Below are 21,794 nucleotides of genomic sequence, written 5' to 3' on the forward strand. Positions count from 1 at the left end.
TTTCACCCAACTCTCCAACCTCACTGTTAACATGGTGCTTGGCAAACGCTAGATTCTTGGTCTTCTTTCATATTCATTTCTTATATCATCTTGGGGAACAAATGCAACTTCTGAGAACATGGACAGAGATGAGAGATCACAGGATGCCTTCAGAAACTCAGCTGAGGAAGAACAGACCCCCAGGGAAATTGGTCTTCATGTCTCAATGTGACTATTTAGGAGCAGTCACCTCCATCCCTATCCAAAGCCATAGTCATGGCATGCTGGGTGATGTGTTGCTAAGTTGAGTGGGCTGTGGCAGAGCATGTTTGCCATCCCAGCATGTGGGAGACTGAACATGGAGGTAGAGCCATCTCTTCCTAATGTTATGGGAAGTTTGGGAGAATCCTAGCAGAATCACTATGTTACTGGGGAAATTGAGGTCCCCACTTAGGGTTCATAGTCACATTAATAAAAGAATTTAAGAACACACTCAAAAGGAAGCAGAGGACAGTTGTGTCTGAGTTTAAAAGAAAACTCAAAAGCAAGCAAACCACAAATCTTTGCAGGTGCCTGCAGGATGGACATAGAAAAGAGAAATGGAGAACACCATGCTTTTGATTTAGGCATGTAGATCATGAGATAGATGAGCAGCCACATGGTGGGAAGGGGAGCTTTAGAGAAAGAGCAAAAACATGCCTTAGAATAAAATAGAAAGAAGAAAAGGGAAAGCTAAGCTTTTCTGAGTAATTCAGGAAATTGGGCAATCTTAAAAAGGTATAAGTAAGATACTGACCTTAGATACCTAGGAATACAATTTGTAATGGGAGGAAAAAAAAGCTATGGAATTGGTGAGCATTAACTAGATTCTGGAACTTTAATCTTTAAAGTCTCAGAAAGGCCCCTGTGTAAAAGACATGTCCCCAGAGTGGTGCTTTTGGGAGATGTCAGAATGTTCAGACTGTGGGATGTCCTGGAGGGGAGGTACATCTTTAAGACACTGAGAGCTTGACTTTTAGACTGTGGGATTTGGGTGCCTCTCTCTTTCATTGTTGTCTCCTAACTTGCTACAGAAGCTTCTCTCTTCCACCTAGTCTCTGTCACTGCATTCTCATCAAATTCTCAATAGATCTGCTTGGTTATACACCAAAACATCAAAATCCATGGGGTCAAATAAATCTTTCTGTTTCTTTTAAGCAATTCCTTCCCAGTATTTAACTATACGTTTAGAAACTGGTTAACATAATAATGTGCCCATAAACCTTCATGGCTCTTTTTCTTGATCATTCAACAGTCACTGGTCAAAAAGGTTTACTTCCTTCTGCTCTGGTAAGGTTTAACAAATAACATAAAGGACAGCAATGGGGGTGGGGTGGATCAGGAAAAGTCCCTCTCAGGAAATGACTTACAAGTGGAGCATAGGGTCCTAAAGCCTGGCTCCTCTCTAGACACTGTTCCTTGTCAGACTGGTGCCTTGAATTCTGTCCCCATCCTCACTGTGCTTCAGTATTTTCAAAAATGTGGGTGAGAACAACAGCATCTGGGAGGAGTCGGATGAGAGCTACCTAGGGCTCTCCGTCACTAGTCCTTAGTGTGAGACCTGCTGGCTTCATCTCAAGTGCACCATTCCCATGGAGCCTTCACTGTGGCCCTCCTTTGTAAGAGAGACAGAGCAATCAGACATCTAAGCCAGCAGAACAGAACACATTTCGCCCAGCTCTGCTTCTCCCATGCCCCGCCCATCTCATGGTACACTTGCATCTACACTTTTTCTATTCATGTCTGGGTAGCTTATACATCCTTCCCTTTTTTTTCTTTCTTTTTCTCATAAGAGGCCTCCCATGCTGATGCTTGACCAGGATTCTGATTGGAGAAGAAGCATGGTTTTCATTCTATCTCAAATTTTGCAAGTAACTGTCACTAGTTTTCTCTCATGAAATGGTGTGCTCAACTAGCTTTTCTTTAATGGCTCCTTTCAACCCTAGCAATTAAACAGGTATCCAACAATTAAAAAGGTATTATGGCTTCTCAGAGTTGGAGTCTGTGTCTGACAGTAGGCATCTTGACTTGGCAAATATTTTCCCGCACAGGTACTTGTACTCAAGGCATTGATTTTTTTTATTATTTTTAATTGGATATTTTATTTATCTATATTTCAAATGTTATCCCCTTTCCCATTTTTGTCTCTGGAAACACCCTATCCCACCCCTCTCTGTTTCTCTGAGGGTGCTTCCCAACCTACCCACTCCAACCTCCCTGCCCTGGTATTACCCTATACTGGGACATCCCCTCCCATTGATGCTTGACAAGGCCATCCTCTGATACATATGAGGCTGAGGCCATGGGTCTCTCCAAGTGTACTCTAGATATCTGTGCTTTACTACGGATTAACCTAATGGTCACAAAAGTGTTATGTCAGGGACAGCAGATGTAGAATAAATGGCCATTAAAAGGGCTAAAGATGGCCAAAGATAATTGGGGTCTGGACTTGCCACATTCCAAAATCTCCACACTTCTAAGTTTTAATAAGTTATTCAGCCTCACATAAGGTAGAATAGAAGGTATATCTCCTGGAAACTTTTGTTCACATGGAAGGTATGAACATTCAAACTATCTACTTTATTTACATTTTCTCTATCAGAGACACAGAGTCATCTACCACTCTGAGATTTATTGTCTTACTGCCGCAGGAAACATGCATAGTATAGTGTCATGTCCATGATAAGCTCTGAGTCTCTGCTATCTCTAATTATAAGTAGGCAAATATTCTAATCTATCTGATGCATACTCACTGGTTATCTGACTTATGCTGGGCTTCTTTCTATAAGGTGAAGACTCAACCAGTAAAAACCTTCATCTCTATCCTCATTGAATTTAGCACTCAGCATTGTAAAGAAATACATATGACATCCTAATGCTCTATTACAGTCAGCAGGATGTTATACCCATGACAACTCTTAAACTGTATATGCTTATCTAAGGGGATTGCAGCTAGATAGGAAATGAAGACTATTGCCCTTGCAGAGGTGGCCCTGAAAATGATGGATACAGAAACTAGGGTAAAGAGAGAGGATGAGAGGAGTAACAGATCCACCAGAGGGGTCAGAGAAGGACTGCAGTACTTTGATATGGCCAGTCTTTGACGGAAACTAAGATATGTACTTGGTTGGATAAGCATGAGGACCTAATTTCAATACCCAGAATATTTTTTACAAAGCTAACTATAGCGGTAAATGGTTATAAATCCAGTGCTTGGTGGGGTAGGATAGAAGAAACTCTGTAGCTCACTGATTAACAAGTCTACTTACTTAGTGAGGCCATGGTTCAAGAAGAGAGCCTGTCTCAAAGACAAAACAAAGCTAGATGAAGAATGATAAAAGAGCATGCATGATGTCAACCTCTGGTGTCCATGTGCACATCTACACATATGTACAAAGGCACATAAGAATATACACCAAACTACACATGAATGTGCACACATGCAAGCATGTGCACACACACACACACACACACACTCACACACATGCACACATACACACACACACACAATTAAAAAATATTCTAATAAAGGGCATGATGGAAGGGCCTCCAGAACTATTGCAGGGCTACTACTAGAATAGGCCTGCAAGCCTAGGAGAGAGGAGAACAAAAATAAAAATGACAGGAAAAGTGGTGAAGATAAAGGAATTGATGGAGACCATGGTGATGATAAAAATGAGAGTCATTGTGTTAGCCACTGTTCTGTCGTTGTGACAAAATATCTCAACCAAACGTACCTCATAAATGGAAGAATTTTATTTGTTTGTTTGTTTGTTTGTTTGTTTACTTTGCTCATGATTCCAAACTGGAGAGTCTATCAAGGCAGAAAGGAGTGGCATAGTGACAGGAATAAAAAACTGGCTTGTCACAGTTAATCCACACAGGGAGTAAACAAAAATAAGAGGAGGAGAAATACAGAAAATAGGCAATGCCAGGATATAAACCCTCAAAACCTACTCGAAGCCAGGATATACTTTCTTCCACAAAGATGTACCTCTTAAAGTTTTCATAAGCATCTCAAACAGTGTCACTGACTGGAGACCATGAATGCGAATGCAGGAATCTATGGGAACATTTACCATTCAAACCACCACAGTGAAGACAATGATAAAAGAGTGTGATGATAATATCTTCATTAGAAAAATAATGCTTCATTATAAAAACCGGAAACTTTACTTATTTGTCCCAGGACACACTAATTTTATCTTGTTTTGATGTAGTCAATAATAGAATTAGTACACCCACTTTTTGAATGGATCATAATGGCTAAACATTATTGACATAGCCTAAGCATTAAACTATTATCACTTCAGAGCTCTAGATTAAGAAAGTAATTACAAGGCTTTAATAGTTAATTCCTACCTGCCAAGTCTTATGAATATCATAGAGCTATCTCTAAGGCTGAGTAATTTTTGAACTGTTGACATGGTAACTGTTTTGTAAAAGCAATCTCTAAGGTTGCTGTCAATCTTAAAAGCAGTTCTCAAGAATCATGCTCAAATATGGCCATTGATACTAGAAAAATTCTCTAATAAAAGCATGCCCACCAAAGGGGTTGATTTTCTTGAGAAAAGATGTCAATTTACCCCCAATAGAATTTCTGCAGTGCTGATTTTGTTTAATCAAATATAACAAAATAATTGGGCTCTGAACAAATGGCTTATTATAGAAACGTGCAGGTTGGCAAGAAAGATTGAAGCATGCCTTTCAGTAATGCTTATGTATTAGCAGTTACTTTTTTCATTTCAATGGGCAATTACCAAGGGCCTGGCACGAAGGGCATCCGTAGGATGTATCGTCCCCTGCACAGCTGCTTGACTTCTCCTGCAAGATAAAAGCAGGTATTTGCAAATGTGAACATTCTGAGGACTGAAGGGAAGGAAAGAAAACCATATTCTTATTGATTATACACCATGTCTGGAAAAGGATAAAAACCAAGTTATATTTTCTGCATTTATTTACAAATACATTTCCTACTGTAGCTGTGTGTAACACCCCTGGACGCCCTGTTAAAAAATAAACAGAGTCTGGGGATGTCACTCAGTAGATTAAATGTCTGCTCTCTAATCAGGAGGACATGAGCAGGCATGTAAAACCGAGGCAAGGTAGCAGAAAACTGTATCCTCAGACTGGTGGGAAGAGGAAACAGGTAGATACACAAGAGCTTTCTGGCCAACCAATCCAACATAAACATTAAGTTCCAGGTTCAGTGCAAGCACATGCCACAAAAGAAAAAAATACGGTAGAAAGATATAGAAGAATACTCCCAACATCTACCAATGGCCACAATGATTAACCACATACATATGGGCGTATATACTCTGCAAATTATACACATCACTTACACTGTGTATAATACACATGCTCACATTTTTAAAAAGATAAGTAATTGTCTTAGTTAGGGTTTCCATTGCTGTGAAGTGGCACCATGATCAAGAGAACTCTTATAAAGGAAAACATTTAATTGGAGCTGGCTTACACTTTCAGGACTTTAGTCTATTACCACCGTGATAGGAAATATGGCAGCATGCAGGCAGACAGGGTGTTAGAGAAAAACCTGAGATAGATATCATCTTATCTATAGGCATCCAGAAGGAGACTATATTCTACATGTAGCCAAAAGACTGAATTCCATACTGCATGTAGCTTGAACTTATAGCCCACCTCCCCAGCAATATTCATACTCCAACAAGGCCACACCTTCCTCAACAAGGCCATATCTCCTAATATTGCCACTCCCTAGGGGCCAAGCATTCAAACACATGAACATATGGAATGTGTTGCAAGTTCTGATTTGCAGGCAAGCCTCATCAATTCAACACACTCAAAATGAATCAGAAGCCTCCTAAGCAGACCAATCTATAAATATGTTTTAGAATCTTCCATCATGCCCCTCATATTGTTAACAAAGATGACTGCTATAAGCCACCACTCCTTGTCCCACATTCTCCTCCTACTCTTCTGCCAAGTTGAATGATTATGAAGAAGTCCATTGTTAAACATGATCTGTATAACCTGGTGTCTATATCTTTAAGAATGGCCACAGCAGGCTGCCACAGACTGGGTAACACACAGAGAGATGTATTGATTCCATTGGTGCTCTAGAAGACAAATATTCAAGATGCAGAGGCCTTTGGGGACTATGTTGGGGTTCACTTGGTGGCATGCAAATGGTCAACTCCTTGCTGTTTCCTCCTGTGGCCCTCCTTCTGTTCAACTGCATCATTTTTTTCTAGTCCTCATCTTATAGGCATGTGTCTTGTAGAACTAGAGCCTAACATGTATAGCCTCATTTAACATCATGTAGTGTGTGTGTGTGTGTGTGTGTGTGTGTGTGTGTGTGTGTGTGTGTGTTGTACATGTGTGTACACATATGCACTTGTAGATACATGCTTCCCACATAAGTCACCATGCAGAAGTCGATGCCAGGTGCCTTTCTAACCTGCTGTCCACTCCACTTTTTGAGACAAGGTCTCTCACTGAGCCTTGAGTTCACTATTGAGCCCTCAGACTTCGCCTCCCTCCCCACTATCTGTGTGACCCTTGATTTCAGGCTTATGAGTCATGTGTCATTATGAAAGAGACCGTATTAGGAGCTGTATGGCAGCAGCGATCACCAAAGGGATTCCTATGCTCGCTGTGGTCTGAAAAGCACCATACTAATATGGTAAACCTTGCCAGCCTTGGGGCCTTTACACAGGCTTTGTCACTTCACATGCTCCTGGCAATAGCTTTCATGTCACAGATCCCAAACCATGCTTTCTGCCTCTCTTGTGGTCGCCATAAAGTAATTGTTTTCAAGTTAATTTGTTTTCATTTCTTTCCTAATTAACAATTGTTACAACTCATACTTTATTAATAAGCTATATGACAGTACCCATACTTTATTAATAAGCTATATTTCTATGTCACTGGAGGGGATAAAGTGCCACAGGATGTTGAGAGAATCTGTGGGACAAGTGGGAAAATAATGGTTTGTTCTCTGTAAAATGAATAAGAAAGCACAAGAGGAAATCAAGGAGAAACAATTTTTTCTTTAATCTTAACTTTCTCTATGTTTTTAATAAGCTAACATGCACCCAGATTCCCTTGCTATGTCTGTATGAGGTGGGGTGGTGCTGGTGATGCTGGTGATTATGATGATGGTGGTAGTATATGAATTAATGTGTGTGTGTGTGTGTGTGTGTGTGTGTTTACTTGCCCATGTGCATGCAGGTGCACTGCTCACAGAGATCAGTACCAGATTCGTTTTATATTGCTTTCACATTACTTTTTGAAACAGGAATACTTGCTTAGCTTAGAGTTTACTGAGAGTGACCTTGTAGCTCACTAATTCGGCTAGGCTAACTTACCAGCAAGCTCTACGGACCTGCTTTTCTATGCCTTCCCCATGCTGAAAATACAGATGTGCTTTTGTGCCCAGCTTTGTACATGAGCATTATGCACTGAATAGAGAGAAGTCCTCATGTTTTCAAGCACTTAAGTGACTGAGCTATCTCTTCAGCCTCCTAGAATGTTTTTTTTTATTCCTGAAATTCTGCTGAGAAATCTTATTCACCACAGTTCTAATACTCCATACTAAATACTGCCTATCCTATACTGCCTATACCACATTGCCTATCCTGAACTGGCTTATCCTGCACTGCCAACCATACACTGTCTATCCCACATTGTCTATATTGAACTGCCTTATTCTGCGCTGCCTATCCAACACTGTATGTCCTACACTCTCTTTAATACACTGCCTGTCTGTCTGTCCTACACTGTCTGTCTATCCTATACTGTCTTTCCTACACTGCCTGCCTGTCCTACACTGTCTGCCCTACAGGATCTGTCCTACACTGTCTATCCTACACTATCTGTCCTACACTGTCTGTCTTACACTGTTTGTTCTACACTGTCTATTCTCTACTTCAAAAGCAAAGCTATAAGTTCTGAAGCTTAGAAACGCAGGAAGGAGAAGAAAACAATAAATGAAAGGCCTTATTGTCTCTGATGGGAGACCTACTGATCAGCATTCTTCCCCCCTAACCTGGCAGAGGATGTGCCTCACCCCAGGTGAGTGTGTGAAAAGCAATTTGCAAGTTGTCCTCAGCATGAAAACATAAAACAAATGCTCAGGCTGGTTAGAAAAGATTTAGTGTTGGAGATATGAACACTGACTTCTATTGTTCTTGCTTGCATAGTTTGTCATATTTAAAGCAGGTCAGATTCAGAAGGCTCAACACAAGGAAGAATTTCAAGGGCATAAAAGAAGGTAATTTTTTTCTCCCCAGGATTTATACCTTTATGTATTAATCCTGAAAGTTCTTTCCTGTGATAGAATCCGCCCCAGGTTTCATATCACATTTTAGCCTGTGTAGGAGATTAGAAAGACATATATCCAGGCAGTAGTTTTTAAGGTATAAGTAGAAGAAGAAAAAGAATAGTGCCATAGATAAAATGCTTGGAGATTTCAAATAGGGAAGAAGCCATTTATGGCTTGGCAGCAAAAAAGGAATCTGGGACCTTTTGTCTAGTTGCAGAGGAATTAGTGAAAATATCTTGTGTTGTCAAAGGGAATCCCTAGTACCCTCAGCCATGGAAGGAGGATAGCATAGAGGGCCAGCAGTTGGCTTAGGATAGGGGTAGGGGAACTTGAACTCTATGCATGTAGTGAAAGCCAATCCCTCAGTGTCTCTGGTGGACAGCTTGAAACCCTTACAAAATTTTAATTGGAGGAACTGGAGTCCACACTTTTTTCTTCTGCTGTTGCTCTTGGGAACAGGATGAACACAGTTTTGTAAACACAATCTTAGCCCTCACTGGTTTACATTCCAGTAGAAGGAGAGAGATAGACTAGGAAGTAAATACCAGAGGAGCTGATATTAGATAGCCATTGCTGTGGAGATAAATGGTAAAGAATAAAGAAACCAAAAATGGAAGCCCTAAGGTCAGAGACTGCAGCCTTAAGGGAATGAAACAATGGTAACTTTCAGAGACCAACAACAGAAATGCACAGAGAAAATGGGTTGATGGAAGATGACAGGAACTAGTGTTTCAACACCTACTGTTAGCCGGTAGGAAGGTACAAAGGGGAGTCTTGGTGACATTCATTATCTCTAATGATTGTAAACACTAGAACTCATTCACTAGGTGTCAGTTGATGTGTTCCCTTCATTTGCTTTCTCAGTAGCCTAGGAGGTAACCTTGCAGTCTCCATTCCATACTTTTAAATTTCAAGGTTCAGAGAGAATAATTTTGCTCTCAGGTGACTTTGCTAGGATGTGAACACATCCTTCCCAATACAACCTTTGTGTTATAAGTTCCTCTGGGTACATGATGAAGTCAGTTTGGAAGGCATCTAGAGAAAGAAAGATGGTCAACAGGTGCTCAGATATGGATGAGTCTGAACTGCTTTGACATGTGATGCTGGTATCGTTTGGCTAGAAGAAGCAGACCTAAGGATATTAGGAAAGTTAATTACATGGAATGAAGTAATCATCACAAGAAGTTCTTATATAAATTTAGAACTTTGTAAGTAGTTACTGTGTCTTAGATACCATACTACTTCCATATACACATCATTTGCTTAGTCTCCAAAACAATTAAGCTCAGAAAACCCAGTCTCCATGTAGTCTACTTTGCCTTTGACCAGACTGTCTGGAGGTGGAGGGTCCAGTGTTTGGACCTAAAGAGTGATTTTCCAACTCACACTCTTTCTATTTTGAGCTGCAGCTAAATTTATCAGTGGAGAAAGGGCAGTCAGTTCTCCCTGAAAGTGAGTTCTGTCCTTGGTTGTAGCTTCTGCAAGCCTCTTGTTCCACCTTCTCTGCACTCTGCTAATTGTGCTCACTTCTCTACCCAGCAATTAATTCCCTTCCATTCTGTAAGAAAATGTCAAGGGCATATCAACCACAAATGTTCACTCTATACATAGACATGCTTTGGATGCAAAGAAAACAGATGGGTCACTCAAAAGTGATCATAGATCTTGCGTTATATTTTCATTTAAATTTTTTTCCTCAGTGCTGCATGAAACTATGGGAAATAAATGTATGTATGTATGTATGTATGTACATATGTATTATGTATGTAACAAAATACTGTTTGCTCAATATATTGTATAAGGTTTAAAATTATATATATAATTATATATATATATATATATCACTTTAATGACAAAGTTTCATTAAAATATGAGGTTCAGAGGGAGTAAATAACTTGTTGAGAGTAGCCATGCCAGGACTAGAATACATGTACTTCTAATATTAAAATTTATTCTCTAAGTGGACTGAATATCTGGATACACCAAATCAAGTTGAAATATATGTGGGATATCTCAGAGAAAGATAAAGATGATAGGTAATGCATTTTGAGAGTAAAGCTTGAAATATTCTGACAATTAGTTATAGTGATATTTAGAAGGAAGATAATATTTTATTCTAGCTTTTTTTCTATGTATTTCATTTTAATATATCATCACCATACTGTCCACAAGAGGCCATCGGAACTCCATACTCACTGACTAACAGGGCACATCTAATTTTGGCTACAGAAAACCTACTCATGAGGAACTGTTCTTCTCTCCAGTCATCTCAATGTCACTAATCTCTCCACGATGCTGAGCTTCCAAAGTGAAGGGAGGTAGAGTCCTCATGAAACATACAGCTTAGCCCAAGGGATGGTGTTTAATCAAATGAGCAGTTTTAATAAGGAGAAAATATTTTTAATGCTGTAAAGCATATTTAAAGGTTTATAAAGGGAAGATTGATCCAATACAGTGGGACTAAGGACCACTCAAACAGTGACCTGGTGAATTCAAGAGCTGTAGGTCATTGTGTGTTTGTATATAAGACACTGTGGGCAGGGAACTTTGTGGATCTGAGGTAATATCAAGAGGAGGAAGCCACCTTATGGGTGTCCTGACAAATCGTGCATGGCTATTCAGAATGATTGAAAGCCACGAAAAGGCACAGAAGGGATTAAAAATAGGATCCCCTGATGTGGGAACAGTCTTCCTGCGGTGCAAGTAAAGGGCTTAGGAAGTGGCACTGGGAACAAGCATGGAAGAAATGTAAGACAGTTTAGCGAAAGATATTACAATGGCAAAGGTGAGAAAAGTTGGTGTCATCCATTCTCCTAGGCTTGGGCATCTTCTGTTTTGATTTGTCTTTTCTTTTGTTTGGTTTTATTTTTGGTTTGTTTGTTTGTCTGTTTTTATGTTATTGTTGTACCAGTTTAGTTTCTGGCAAATAAAACAGGGTCCAAAACTCAGTAATGCAGCAAATCCTCAATATATATGTTAAATGTAATAGTAATGAAGAGCTGAACTAGTCTGCTTAAGAAAGGAAGTTGATATATAACACAGAATACACTTTGAGTGTAAGTCATATTAGGAAGAAGGGCCTAGAGACCAAGATCAGGCCTTGAGAAGGTAGGACGAACTTTAGACTGAACATGGTACAATGGAAATAAGAGCCAGACATGTCTTAAAGGCCTTTAACATTCAGGCAGAAACATCATTGAGAGTAAAATAAACTATATATATATATATATATATATATATATATATATATATACATACATACATACATATATATATATATACATACATACATATATATATAGAGAGAGAGAGAGAGAGACAGAGACAGAGACAGAGAGACAGAGACGAGACAGAGAGAGACAGACAGACAGAGACAGGGAGAGAGACAGAGAGACAGAGACAGAGAAATATAGGTATATAGCCACTTAATCAGTCATGGTTCTCTAAAGAAACACACTGTGTGTGTGTGTGTGTGTGTGTGTGTGTGTGTGTGTGTGTGTGTGTGTGTGTGTGCGCGCGCGCGCATGTGTGTGTGTGTGTGAGAGAGAGAGAGAGAAAGAGAGAGAGAGAAAGAGAGAGTGTATATATATATTTATACATATAAAATGTGTGTGTGTGTGTGTGTGTGTGTGTGTGTGTGTGTGTGTGTGTGTGTGTGTGTGAGGCAACTCTAGTCTTCAGTCTATGTTGGAATCACAAAGATGTGGGTTCTAATACCAGAAAAGGAATGTTTCAACAGGGGCCTTCTAGTTATTATAGTTGATCTGACCAGCAAGAACAAGGGTAAGCTTGAACAAAATGGTGTGGTTCAGATTTAGGATGGGTCTTCTGATCTTAAATGATCCAAATAAGTAAATCCCTGACAGAAATGCCTAGTTGCTTGGGTTTTAGCTGATTCTAGATATAGTCAAGTTGACAACCGAAATTAGCAATCACAGCTACCAGGAAAGGCATGGCAAAAAGGGGCTAGGGAAAGGCCAGAGGAATATTTTCACAGAAAATCCTAGGAACAATTCCACAAAGGAAACATGGAGCTTAAGTGCTGACATCTTCCCAACTGTGGAGATTTACAACTCTAATATGTAACCAATCATTTTTAAATGAGCAGGTAAAAATTTCAGAGGACTAAGAGGTACTACTTAACAAGGACAAAAATAGAGTAGATGATTTTGTGTCACTATTTTCTAATTCACTATTTGTATTATTTTTGCTATTATCATTGTGTGTGTGTGTGTGTGAGTGTGTGTGTGAGCATGTATGTATGCATGCCATGGTGCATACATGGTTTTCAGCAGGTGGTTCTTTCCTTCTACCATGTTGGTCCAGGAGATCAAACAGATCCTCAGACTCAGAAGCAAGCGCATTTCACTGCTGAGCTATCTCACTGGTCCAAGATCTAGTGCTAAGCACATTAAATAGCATAGGCTTTGTCATAGTAACCATAGGAAGCTCTCTGTTGAGCTTAGTTAGCTCTGTGATTAGTTTGCTGCCTGATTACTGAAATCTTTCCAACCCTTAGCTCAAAGGCCTAGAGGTGAGGAAGGTTGGTTGTATCCTTCAGAAGGTTTTGAATCCCCAGGAAGATTCCAGTAAATGCAATCTACAAGCAGGGTTACAACACTGACTTAAATTTAAAGTTGACTTGGTGTTAAGATTTCAATGGCTTTACATCGGGTGAAGCTATGAGTCGTTTCCTGTACAGTCTATTGCATGTGAAGAGAAAAATACTGATGATAGCATGTACAAGACTTGTTTCTTAGAGTACATTAAGAAAGGATGATTGCCATAATTATAGGTTGTGAAGAAGTTGAATCTGCATTAATGAGTGTTTTTATTATAATGTAGAAGCCTTGAAATTCTCTCCTAGTCTTGTTAAACTGCCAACTGTTTAAAAATAGGGCCTGAGTTTTAAAACATATTGAGATACTTCAGAATCTGTGGAGACTTGAATGAGAAATGTCACTCGTAGTCTTTTTAGTCCCTAGTTTCTTGCACAGTTTATGGAGGTCTAGGTAGTGCATCCCAATTTGAGAAAGGATGTCACTGTGGGAGGATTTGAGATTCAAATCCTCTTGCCATTTCCTGTTTGCCTGATCAGCTTTGTGCTTAGAGTTGAGGATGTGCCTTGTCATCTTCCTCTAGCCCCCATGCCAGCTCCTTTCTGCCACTCACCCCTGTCATTATGGGATCATTTCTCTGAGGGTGTAAGCCTGAGTAAACTATACCTTCTATGAGTTGCCTTGCTCTAGCCCCTATGCAAGCTCCTTCCTGCCACTCACCCCTGTCATTATGGACTTATTTCTCTGAGGGTGTAAGCCTGTGTAAACTATTCCTTCTATAAGTTGCCTTGGTCATGGCACACTGTCATTGCAAGAGAAAAGTATTAATACAGAAAGAAGCCTTGGTTACCTCTTAGAGCTCCCATATTCTTAGTCCTCAGTAGAAGTCACACTGGCTCACTCCTTTTCTAGACAGCTCTACTCTCCTGTACATTCATTTTTAAACAGGTTTTTCCCTCCACCATAAAGCAGACTAAATGTATTTTAATGAACAAATGGCATTTCAATTAGGAAGCTTTTTGTTAATTAGCTCATTCTATGAACGTTCTAATAAGTCAGAATAATATTGCTGGCAATTTTACACTTAGAGACAGGTTGATTGATGGAATATAGAAATGGAATTTCACCAGGAAAAGTGTGCTAGCATGACGAACCATCCTTTGGATAGAAAGTATGTGCTTATGAGAAGGAACAAATGCCTTATAGATGAAAATGGACTCATCAAGGAACAAATAAAAAAAAAACTTTGTCTATTTAATTTAGTTCTTTTCTGTATGGTAGTGTCCCAGTTAGCTTTTTAAGATTCTAGCCATTCTAAGGTCTACACAGACTTTGTGGAGTAACTCTTTTCAAGGTTTAGAACATAGTTTTCCACCAAATATCTCAGGTGAAAGATGTGGAGCCAGTGAGCACCATGATACTGTTCTATTGCTTGAGAGTAATTCAGAAGTACTCTGCATGCCTGCCTGTCTAAATCTGTATTTCCACATCCACTTCACTAAAAATGATCAGAAGGTCAACAAGTGTTTCTCATCATGTGAGTTTCCACTTATCTTTTCTTCTGGAGTTTCCAACTACCTGTGCATCCATTGGTGTCTTTGTCAACGTATGATTGACTTACTGTCCATGGTGATGTGTTGGACGGTCAGCATGTACTAAACCCAAAGTTAGAAAACAGTTACTCCTTAGAATGTTGATATGTATTTAGTAAACTCTCCTTGGAAAGTTACTTGCCATTGAGAAAAATTTGTCATTTAAAGTTCAAAGTTTCACAAAAGAACTTAGGCTGATTTTGGTCACATAATTATGCCATCTGTGACATAGTTTTTTACATCTGTATGGTTCAGATATGACACATCATTCTGCTGCCTTTGAAAGGTTTCAGGTTTGGAGTTCAAGAGGGTGAGCTTGGCTGCCCTTTGGATAAGATATTTATCGCAAGAATTATTAATGCCATAAACCGGCAGACAGCAATATGGATGTCAGGGGCACTGGGGAGAAGAGCAGCCCTCGTGGCTGAGTGTAGACTGCTCAGAGGAAGCAAGCAGAATCTGTACCACATGACAGCTGAGTAGCTCATAGTACTTATTGTCACTGAATCAAGTGTGAAGGAGAAAAGGACGAAAAAATGTAGAAAAGCAATGTTCTTTAATTTATTTAGTGCAAATTTCTATAACATTGGGGATGGTAAAATGGATGAATTCTGTAAATTGCATGTCCATGATTAACACTCTTGTGCATTGTATCTTGGCTTCTAAGTAAATGAACTTCTTTCTTTGGGATCATCCTTTCATGGTTACAAAGATACCATAATATTTCAAAGCATCATGTGGGCACAAAGTTTGGTAACTATAGCCTTGTTCTTAATTCCACATCCACATTATGAATCCTTAGCAACCAATCCAAGCAGCCTATAACCTGTGCACCATGACTTGTATTTATTATTGGTACCAGATGTAAAGGTCCTTTTATTTATTTATTTATTTATTTATTTATTTATTTATTTATTTATTTATTTATTTATTGCCTAGAATGAGGATCTCAGCAGCTCTTCCCTGGGAGCCAGATCCTGAGATCAGCTATCAAATAATCATAACTTTGAATGTGTCAGAGAGGGAAGGAGGACTATATCTCCTTGTTTCAGTCCTTATGCCCATTGAATTGTAAAGACTGATATTTTGTTTGGATCATAGAGAATATAAGGGCTGGTACTTTGGGGTGGATGTTGAAGTTTTCAGTTGGGATGGAGGGAATGATTGCCTTTGCTAATGGTGTCTTTGGGTCAGGATCAAAAACCTAGAACATCCTCTGATCTTCAATAGCCCTAAGAAAACCTCTGGGAGGGAAGAGGTGTTGCTCAAGATCCCTCACCAAGAGGGAGACAATAGTCTGAGGAGAAATCCAGGACCTGTTGGACATGATTTCCTGAGGGTTAGGAAGGGGAACTGGAATCTGGCAGTGTGGCCACTAAGAGTGAAGTGAAAACTTCCAACCAAAGGAAACTGAACAGAATGTGTGTATTGGCTGCCTGAGGGAACCTACCGTAACCAATGAAGACCATAGGGGGTACAGTCTCCCCAATCCCACAGGACAGAGCAGGGACATGGGACACTCCATGGCTGATAACCTGTTTAGGGCAACAGTGATGGTGGTGGGCTGCCTCCCAGTCAACCACTGTTGAATGAGTACATAGGTTATCAGGATGTCTGCAACTGTGAGAATTGGGTTAGGGGGTAGGGTTCTGTAGACCAAATCTGAGTCAAAATTTTGTAGGGAACCCTAACATCTTTTTATCAACAGTGAGCATCATTTTGTAGGGAACCTTAGAGTTGGCTCAAGACACCTCAAGACCAAGTTCAATATGAAAGGAATGGTATTGGCTCAGGATTTCCAAGACCAAGTTCTCAACACAAAGGGGATTTATTTGTCCCAGAGGTACAGAGGTAGAGAATAAGAGACAAAGGCAGGAAATAGAGGGGGAATGGGAAGGGAACAAGGGAAAGCAGAAAAGGATATTTGTCTTGGACAAAGAACTGCAGAGAGAAAACAAATGTGGCTCATAGGCAAATGGCAGTTTATAAAGAACAAAGGGGAAACCCGCTATTAGGATGAGGTGTTTCATTTAAATTTGGTATGTTGATTAGGTGAGCCAAGGGGGGATTTTGATTGCTGGACTTCAATACTTTGACAGCTGGACTTTGGCAGTCAGCCTCGGGAAGAGGGGATGGACATATAAGGGAATAGACCTTGGGGGCTAGCTTTAGGAATGTAGTCTAATGGATCTCCTCAAGGCAGAGAGAACAAGGGAGAAGAGCAAGGCCTGCCAGTGCCATACTTACCAGCTCCAGATGGCCATAGTCCCTTCAGTTTTCTTGGAGAAAAACATACCCCTCTCTGGTAATTTAAACCCATATCTTCTAAGTAAGATGTCATATACCCCTGTTTTTAACCCAAACATTGTATATTTAAAATCTGGCTTCCCATCTAATTGAAACGCTGTCTTGTTGCAGAATTCAGAGGAAACTGAAACTCACCATCCTATGGCCATTTTGCAAACAGCATTGGTGCCATCCTTGATTTTTTTTTTTACAACTATAAATGACTAGCATTTTTCAGTAGTTCCCTGTGAGCATTTGTAGCTGTGATTTTTTTTCATAGAAAGTAAAGTGTTATATCCGAATAGATGGCAGTAGGCATAGTCAAATCATGTGCATCCCATTTCCTGGAAAACTAGGGCACTTGTCACCTTCATAGGACAGGAATAATATTTTCAATCATGTTATTTAGTAGCCCAGGGAGTAAATTTAGATTTTTGTTCATTTGGAGCAAGAGGTGACTGAGATGCTTTAATATACATAATTAAACAGAGTTGAAATCGACTTTAAATGAAAATTGAAAACAAATTAAGCAATCACTCACTGTAATGCTTGTGGTTAGAGCCGTGTATATTTAGATACACTGAGAAGAATAGAAAAATGTCCTGCATTCACAGGCATTTGCTTTATTCCAAGAGGAAAACCGTGTGGTGGCAATATTTGGAGTCATTGCAATGCCTAATGTTGGAGTCCGACAGCCACAAATTCAGCTCATGGAATTCACTTATTGGCTTTATGCACTAGTCTTGTAGTGACCATGACACAGTTCCTTTAATATGACATCGAACAGTCTTTGTGTTAATAATAGCAAAGTTTTTTAAATGTGCCTACTTCTTAGAGTCTGACACTTAAAAAGTTATCGCCTATCATTTTCTGTCTTATTACAAGTTTTATTTCCTTAATTTTATGGTTTCGGGTGACTGCCAATGACTTACTGCCTCAAAAAGAAATTGTTGCGAATGAACTTATTATTATGGCTCATATTTAGTTAGATTTATTCATGCTGACTTGAATTTTATGCTCAGGCAACTGAGTTCACACCAAAGTCCTCAGAACATTCTTGGGGCTCGGGTTCAAGTTTAAATCCAACTGTTACGAAGTTATGACATTTTATCCCTTAATTCATGCAGGGCTGTTTGTTGAATAAGGTCTTTTGGTTCACAAATTAAATGTTGCTCATATATAAAAATTGATGGGAACAAGCTTCCTGCTCTGCACCGTGTTCCACATTAACAGCACCAAAATTCCAACGACTGATAAAGGTTCATTTCCTTCTTCCCTTATCTCTAAAAAAAATATTGATTTAAAAATGTTTTGAAGTTTCCAGTATCTTTCTAATCTGTTTTTTTTTGTTCAATTATATTAAAATTCCAATTAGGTCAATATTAATCACTGGAAAGAGAGGCCCATTGGACACACAAACTTTATATGCCCCAGAACAGGGGAACGCCAGGGCCAAAAAGGGGGAGTGGGCGGGTAGGGGAGTGGGGGTGGGTGGGTATGGGGGACTTTTGGTATAGCATTGGAAATGTAAATGAGCTAAATACCTAATAAAAAATGGAAAGAAAAAAAAATTAAAAATTCAATTAATGAAAATCAGCCATAGCTCTTTGATGAGATTTATTTTGTAAAATAATTAACTGGAAGTTTATCTTTCTGAGGTTGCTTCTACTGAAACTATGTAGTTAGTGTGACTTTTTCTCAGGCTCTTAGTTACAGGCAACAGAAGTATAAATCCTACTGATGTACCATGGGTGACGTGTCAGGCAGGAGTGAATATAGTATCTCACACAATGACATAGTCTAAGGCAATGCCTCCTTCAGGCACTACTACATCCAAGACCTCAGATAGCCCCCTCGATTCTGTTTCTCTGTCTGACTCTTTGTCTAATGCATTTATTCCTGCAGCTAGAAGCACTGGCCAACTAGGACAGTAATTTTTATTTCCTATAATACCAGGTAATGAAGTGAAACTAAATTCTGTGTCAGGGGCACAGGGATCTCATGGCTCAGAGTTTCAAATGTGACACTAGTGACCCCTGAATAGGTCTGAGCAGCATCACCTGGGATTGTGTTAGGGATGTTCATTCTCAGGCCCTGTTCCAAACTCAATGGATAATCTGGGCATGGATCTCAGCAAGTCTCATAAAATTCCCTCCAAGAGACCACTATCTTGCTCAAACTAGTGAACCACTCCAGTGTGTTTTCTGGTCAGGTCTGAATCATGTGCACAGGCCTCAGCTTCTGTGTGTAATTTACAATCCCACGGGTAGAAAAGGAATCTGATGAACCCTTAGCAAGAAAGGAAGGCAGATGGAGTGGCGGCCACAAGGGACTAGGGCATTCATCTCTACAACAAAGTTCTTCCTAGTGTGGAATGCTGTTTCCCAGAACACTGCGGGTTGTAATGACTTTCCCAGAAAGCCAATATTCCGACAGAGCCAATACATTTTCTCCTATCTGCTGTGCCACGGAGATTCAGTTTCAATTTTTTCATTAGAAGGGTGGTTGGCAAACCTTTAAATGTTTTCAGACCACACAATTCCTTAAATTTCCTTATCCAATACTTCTTACAGGTTGCAAAGAGGTCTAGTTCAGTTGCTGCCTAGAATAATGAACACTATTGCTGTTCACAGATAAGGAACCAGATGGATCTAGCTATTCTTACAGCTGTCAATGTCCATGACCATTATATTAGGGAAGTTTACAGGGTCTATAAAATCTGGAATGGGGTGGGAACAGGTAGTCATTACTGCACTATTGTGTAAAATATTAAGCCTGTGTGTGTGTGAAAACAACTAATTTGAGAAATGAATTATTTGCCATATTTACTGTATGTTTCTGTGCCCAACCATCATCCACTCAATTTGAGACTTATGTGCTCATCTTGTCAGGGATGTAGTTGGATATAAGGATATATTTCCTTATATCTCTCTTGAGCTGGTCTAGGGAATTTCCTGGATTAGTGTTAGCAGCTGCAGCAATGTTGGTATTGTTTGTCTTTGTTGTTCTTTCTGATTCTCTTCTTTTATAATGATCTGACTGCCTTGTCTCCTTTCTTGTGCTACATACAGATAGAGGACATGCAGTGGGGCAAAGGAGTCCGGGAGATCCCACCCTCTGTGTGCACATTGCCATGCAAGCCTGGGCAGAGGAAGAAGACACAGAAGGGAACCCCTTGCTGCTGGACTTGTGAGCCCTGTGATGGATACCAGTATCAATTTGATGAGATGACATGTCAGCATTGTCCCTATGACCAGAGGCCCAATGAGAACCGAACTGGCTGTCAGAACATCCCAATCATCAAACTGGAGTGGCACTCCCCCTGGGCTGTAATTCCTGTCTTCCTGGCAATGTTGGGGATCATTGCCACCATCTTTGTCATGGCAACCTTCATCCGCTACAATGATACACCCATCGTCAGGGCATCTGGGCGGGAACTCAGCTATGTTTTATTGACAGGCATCTTTCTCTGCTATATCATCACCTTCCTAATGATTGCCAAGCCAGATGTGGCAGTGTGTTCCTTCCGACGTGTCTTCTTGGGGTTGGGTATGTGTATTAGTTATGCAGCCCTTTTAACAAAAACCAATCGGATTTATCGCATATTCGAGCAGGGCAAGAAATCGGTGACAGCTCCCAGACTCATAAGCCCAACATCACAACTGGCAATTACCTCCAGTTTAATATCGGTGCAACTTCTAGGTGTCTTTATTTGGTTTGGGGTTGACCCACCCAACATCATCATAGACTACGATGAGCATAAGACAATGAACCCAGAACAAGCCAGGGGAGTTCTCAAATGTGACATCACAGACCTTCAGATCATTTGTTCTTTGGGATATAGCATTCTTCTCATGGTCACATGTACTGTGTATGCCATCAAGACTCGGGGTGTACCAGAGAATTTTAATGAAGCCAAGCCCATTGGATTCACTATGTACACGACTTGTATCGTATGGCTTGCCTTCATCCCAATATTTTTTGGCACAGCGCAATCAGCAGAAAAGGTAAGTGAAAATGTTCATCTCATTGGTGCATTCCAGAAATGTCTAGTTTTGCATGTATTAAAACCAAATTGATTGTGTCCTCCAAAGGGATTTATATTTATATAAAAGGTGCAAAAATAGAAAAAAAAAATCTTGGATTGATAGGTTAATGAGCAGGAGTCTAGAATTTTCAGTAGGCTGTTTTTCCTTGAACCTACTGATAACTAATGACATGTGACCTTTCCAAGTGAATATGTTTATTATAAAATTAGCACAATTAGGCATTATCTAAGACAAGATGATCTAGTCTAAATAAAACATTCCCCCTTACTCACTCACCACTTCTATGCTTAGAAGCATGTTTCTTTAGGATAGAATTTGGCTTTGGTACCTATGTTTTAGCTGGGTATAAATGTACTATGCTCATAAATAACACCATTTTAGATCAGGAGTACTCAACCTGTAGGTCATATCCTCTTTGGGTATTGAACAACGTTTCACAGGTATTGCCAAGACCATGAGAAAACACAGTTACTTACATTACAACATGGCAGTACAAACATTGCAGTTTTGAAGTGGCAATGAAAATAATTTTTGGTTGGAGGTTATCACACATGAGGAGCTATATTAAAGGGTCACAGCATTGATGCTCTGTCTTCTTAGTAGCTCTTCTAGACTGTTACTGAAGATGAGCTTATGGATAAGAACATTAGTTATACTGTATCAGGTTCCTGATAATTTAATACACCTTAATTCCAGTAGACAATCATAATGAGATCTAGGGCACTTTCTGAGAGAAGCAAGAAAGATGGGATGATAGATAGATAGATAGATAGATAGATAGATAGATAGATAGATAGATAGATAGATAGATGACTGATAGAGAGAGATCAGGCTGTCATAGATTGAGGTTGGTGCAAGATAAAGTTAGTATACATATCCCTACATATATTTATAAATGAATGAATCTATAAATTACTTGACACTCATATTTTGTTTTAAATATGGCTAATGTATATTTAGTTGTACTTGTCATTTATATGCC

At 39.6% G+C, this 21,794-nt stretch overlaps 1 protein-coding gene across 14 annotated transcripts in view; it reads left to right on the forward strand.

Annotated features, from left to right (window-relative positions):
- Nucleotides 1–21,794, forward strand: part of Grm7 (glutamate receptor, metabotropic 7) — a 921,882-nt gene that overhangs the window by 692,962 nt on the left and 207,126 nt on the right. For all 14 annotated transcript variants that reach the window (XR_003956139.1, XR_003956140.1, XR_003956142.1 and 11 more), the window contains exon 8: nucleotides 19,835–20,770. Coding sequence is in view for 8 of the 14 variants with exons in the window: in XM_006505296.2 (XP_006505359.1) it covers nucleotides 19,835–20,770 (936 nt within the window). In the remaining 6 variants the exon portion in view is untranslated. The remainder of the gene's footprint in view (nucleotides 1–19,834; nucleotides 20,771–21,794) is intronic.

The sequence above is a fragment of the Mus musculus genome, chromosome 6, assembly GCF_000001635.26.
Source record: "Mus musculus strain C57BL/6J chromosome 6, GRCm38.p6 C57BL/6J".
In the NCBI taxonomy this organism is placed as follows: Eukaryota; Metazoa; Chordata; class Mammalia; order Rodentia; family Muridae; genus Mus; species Mus musculus.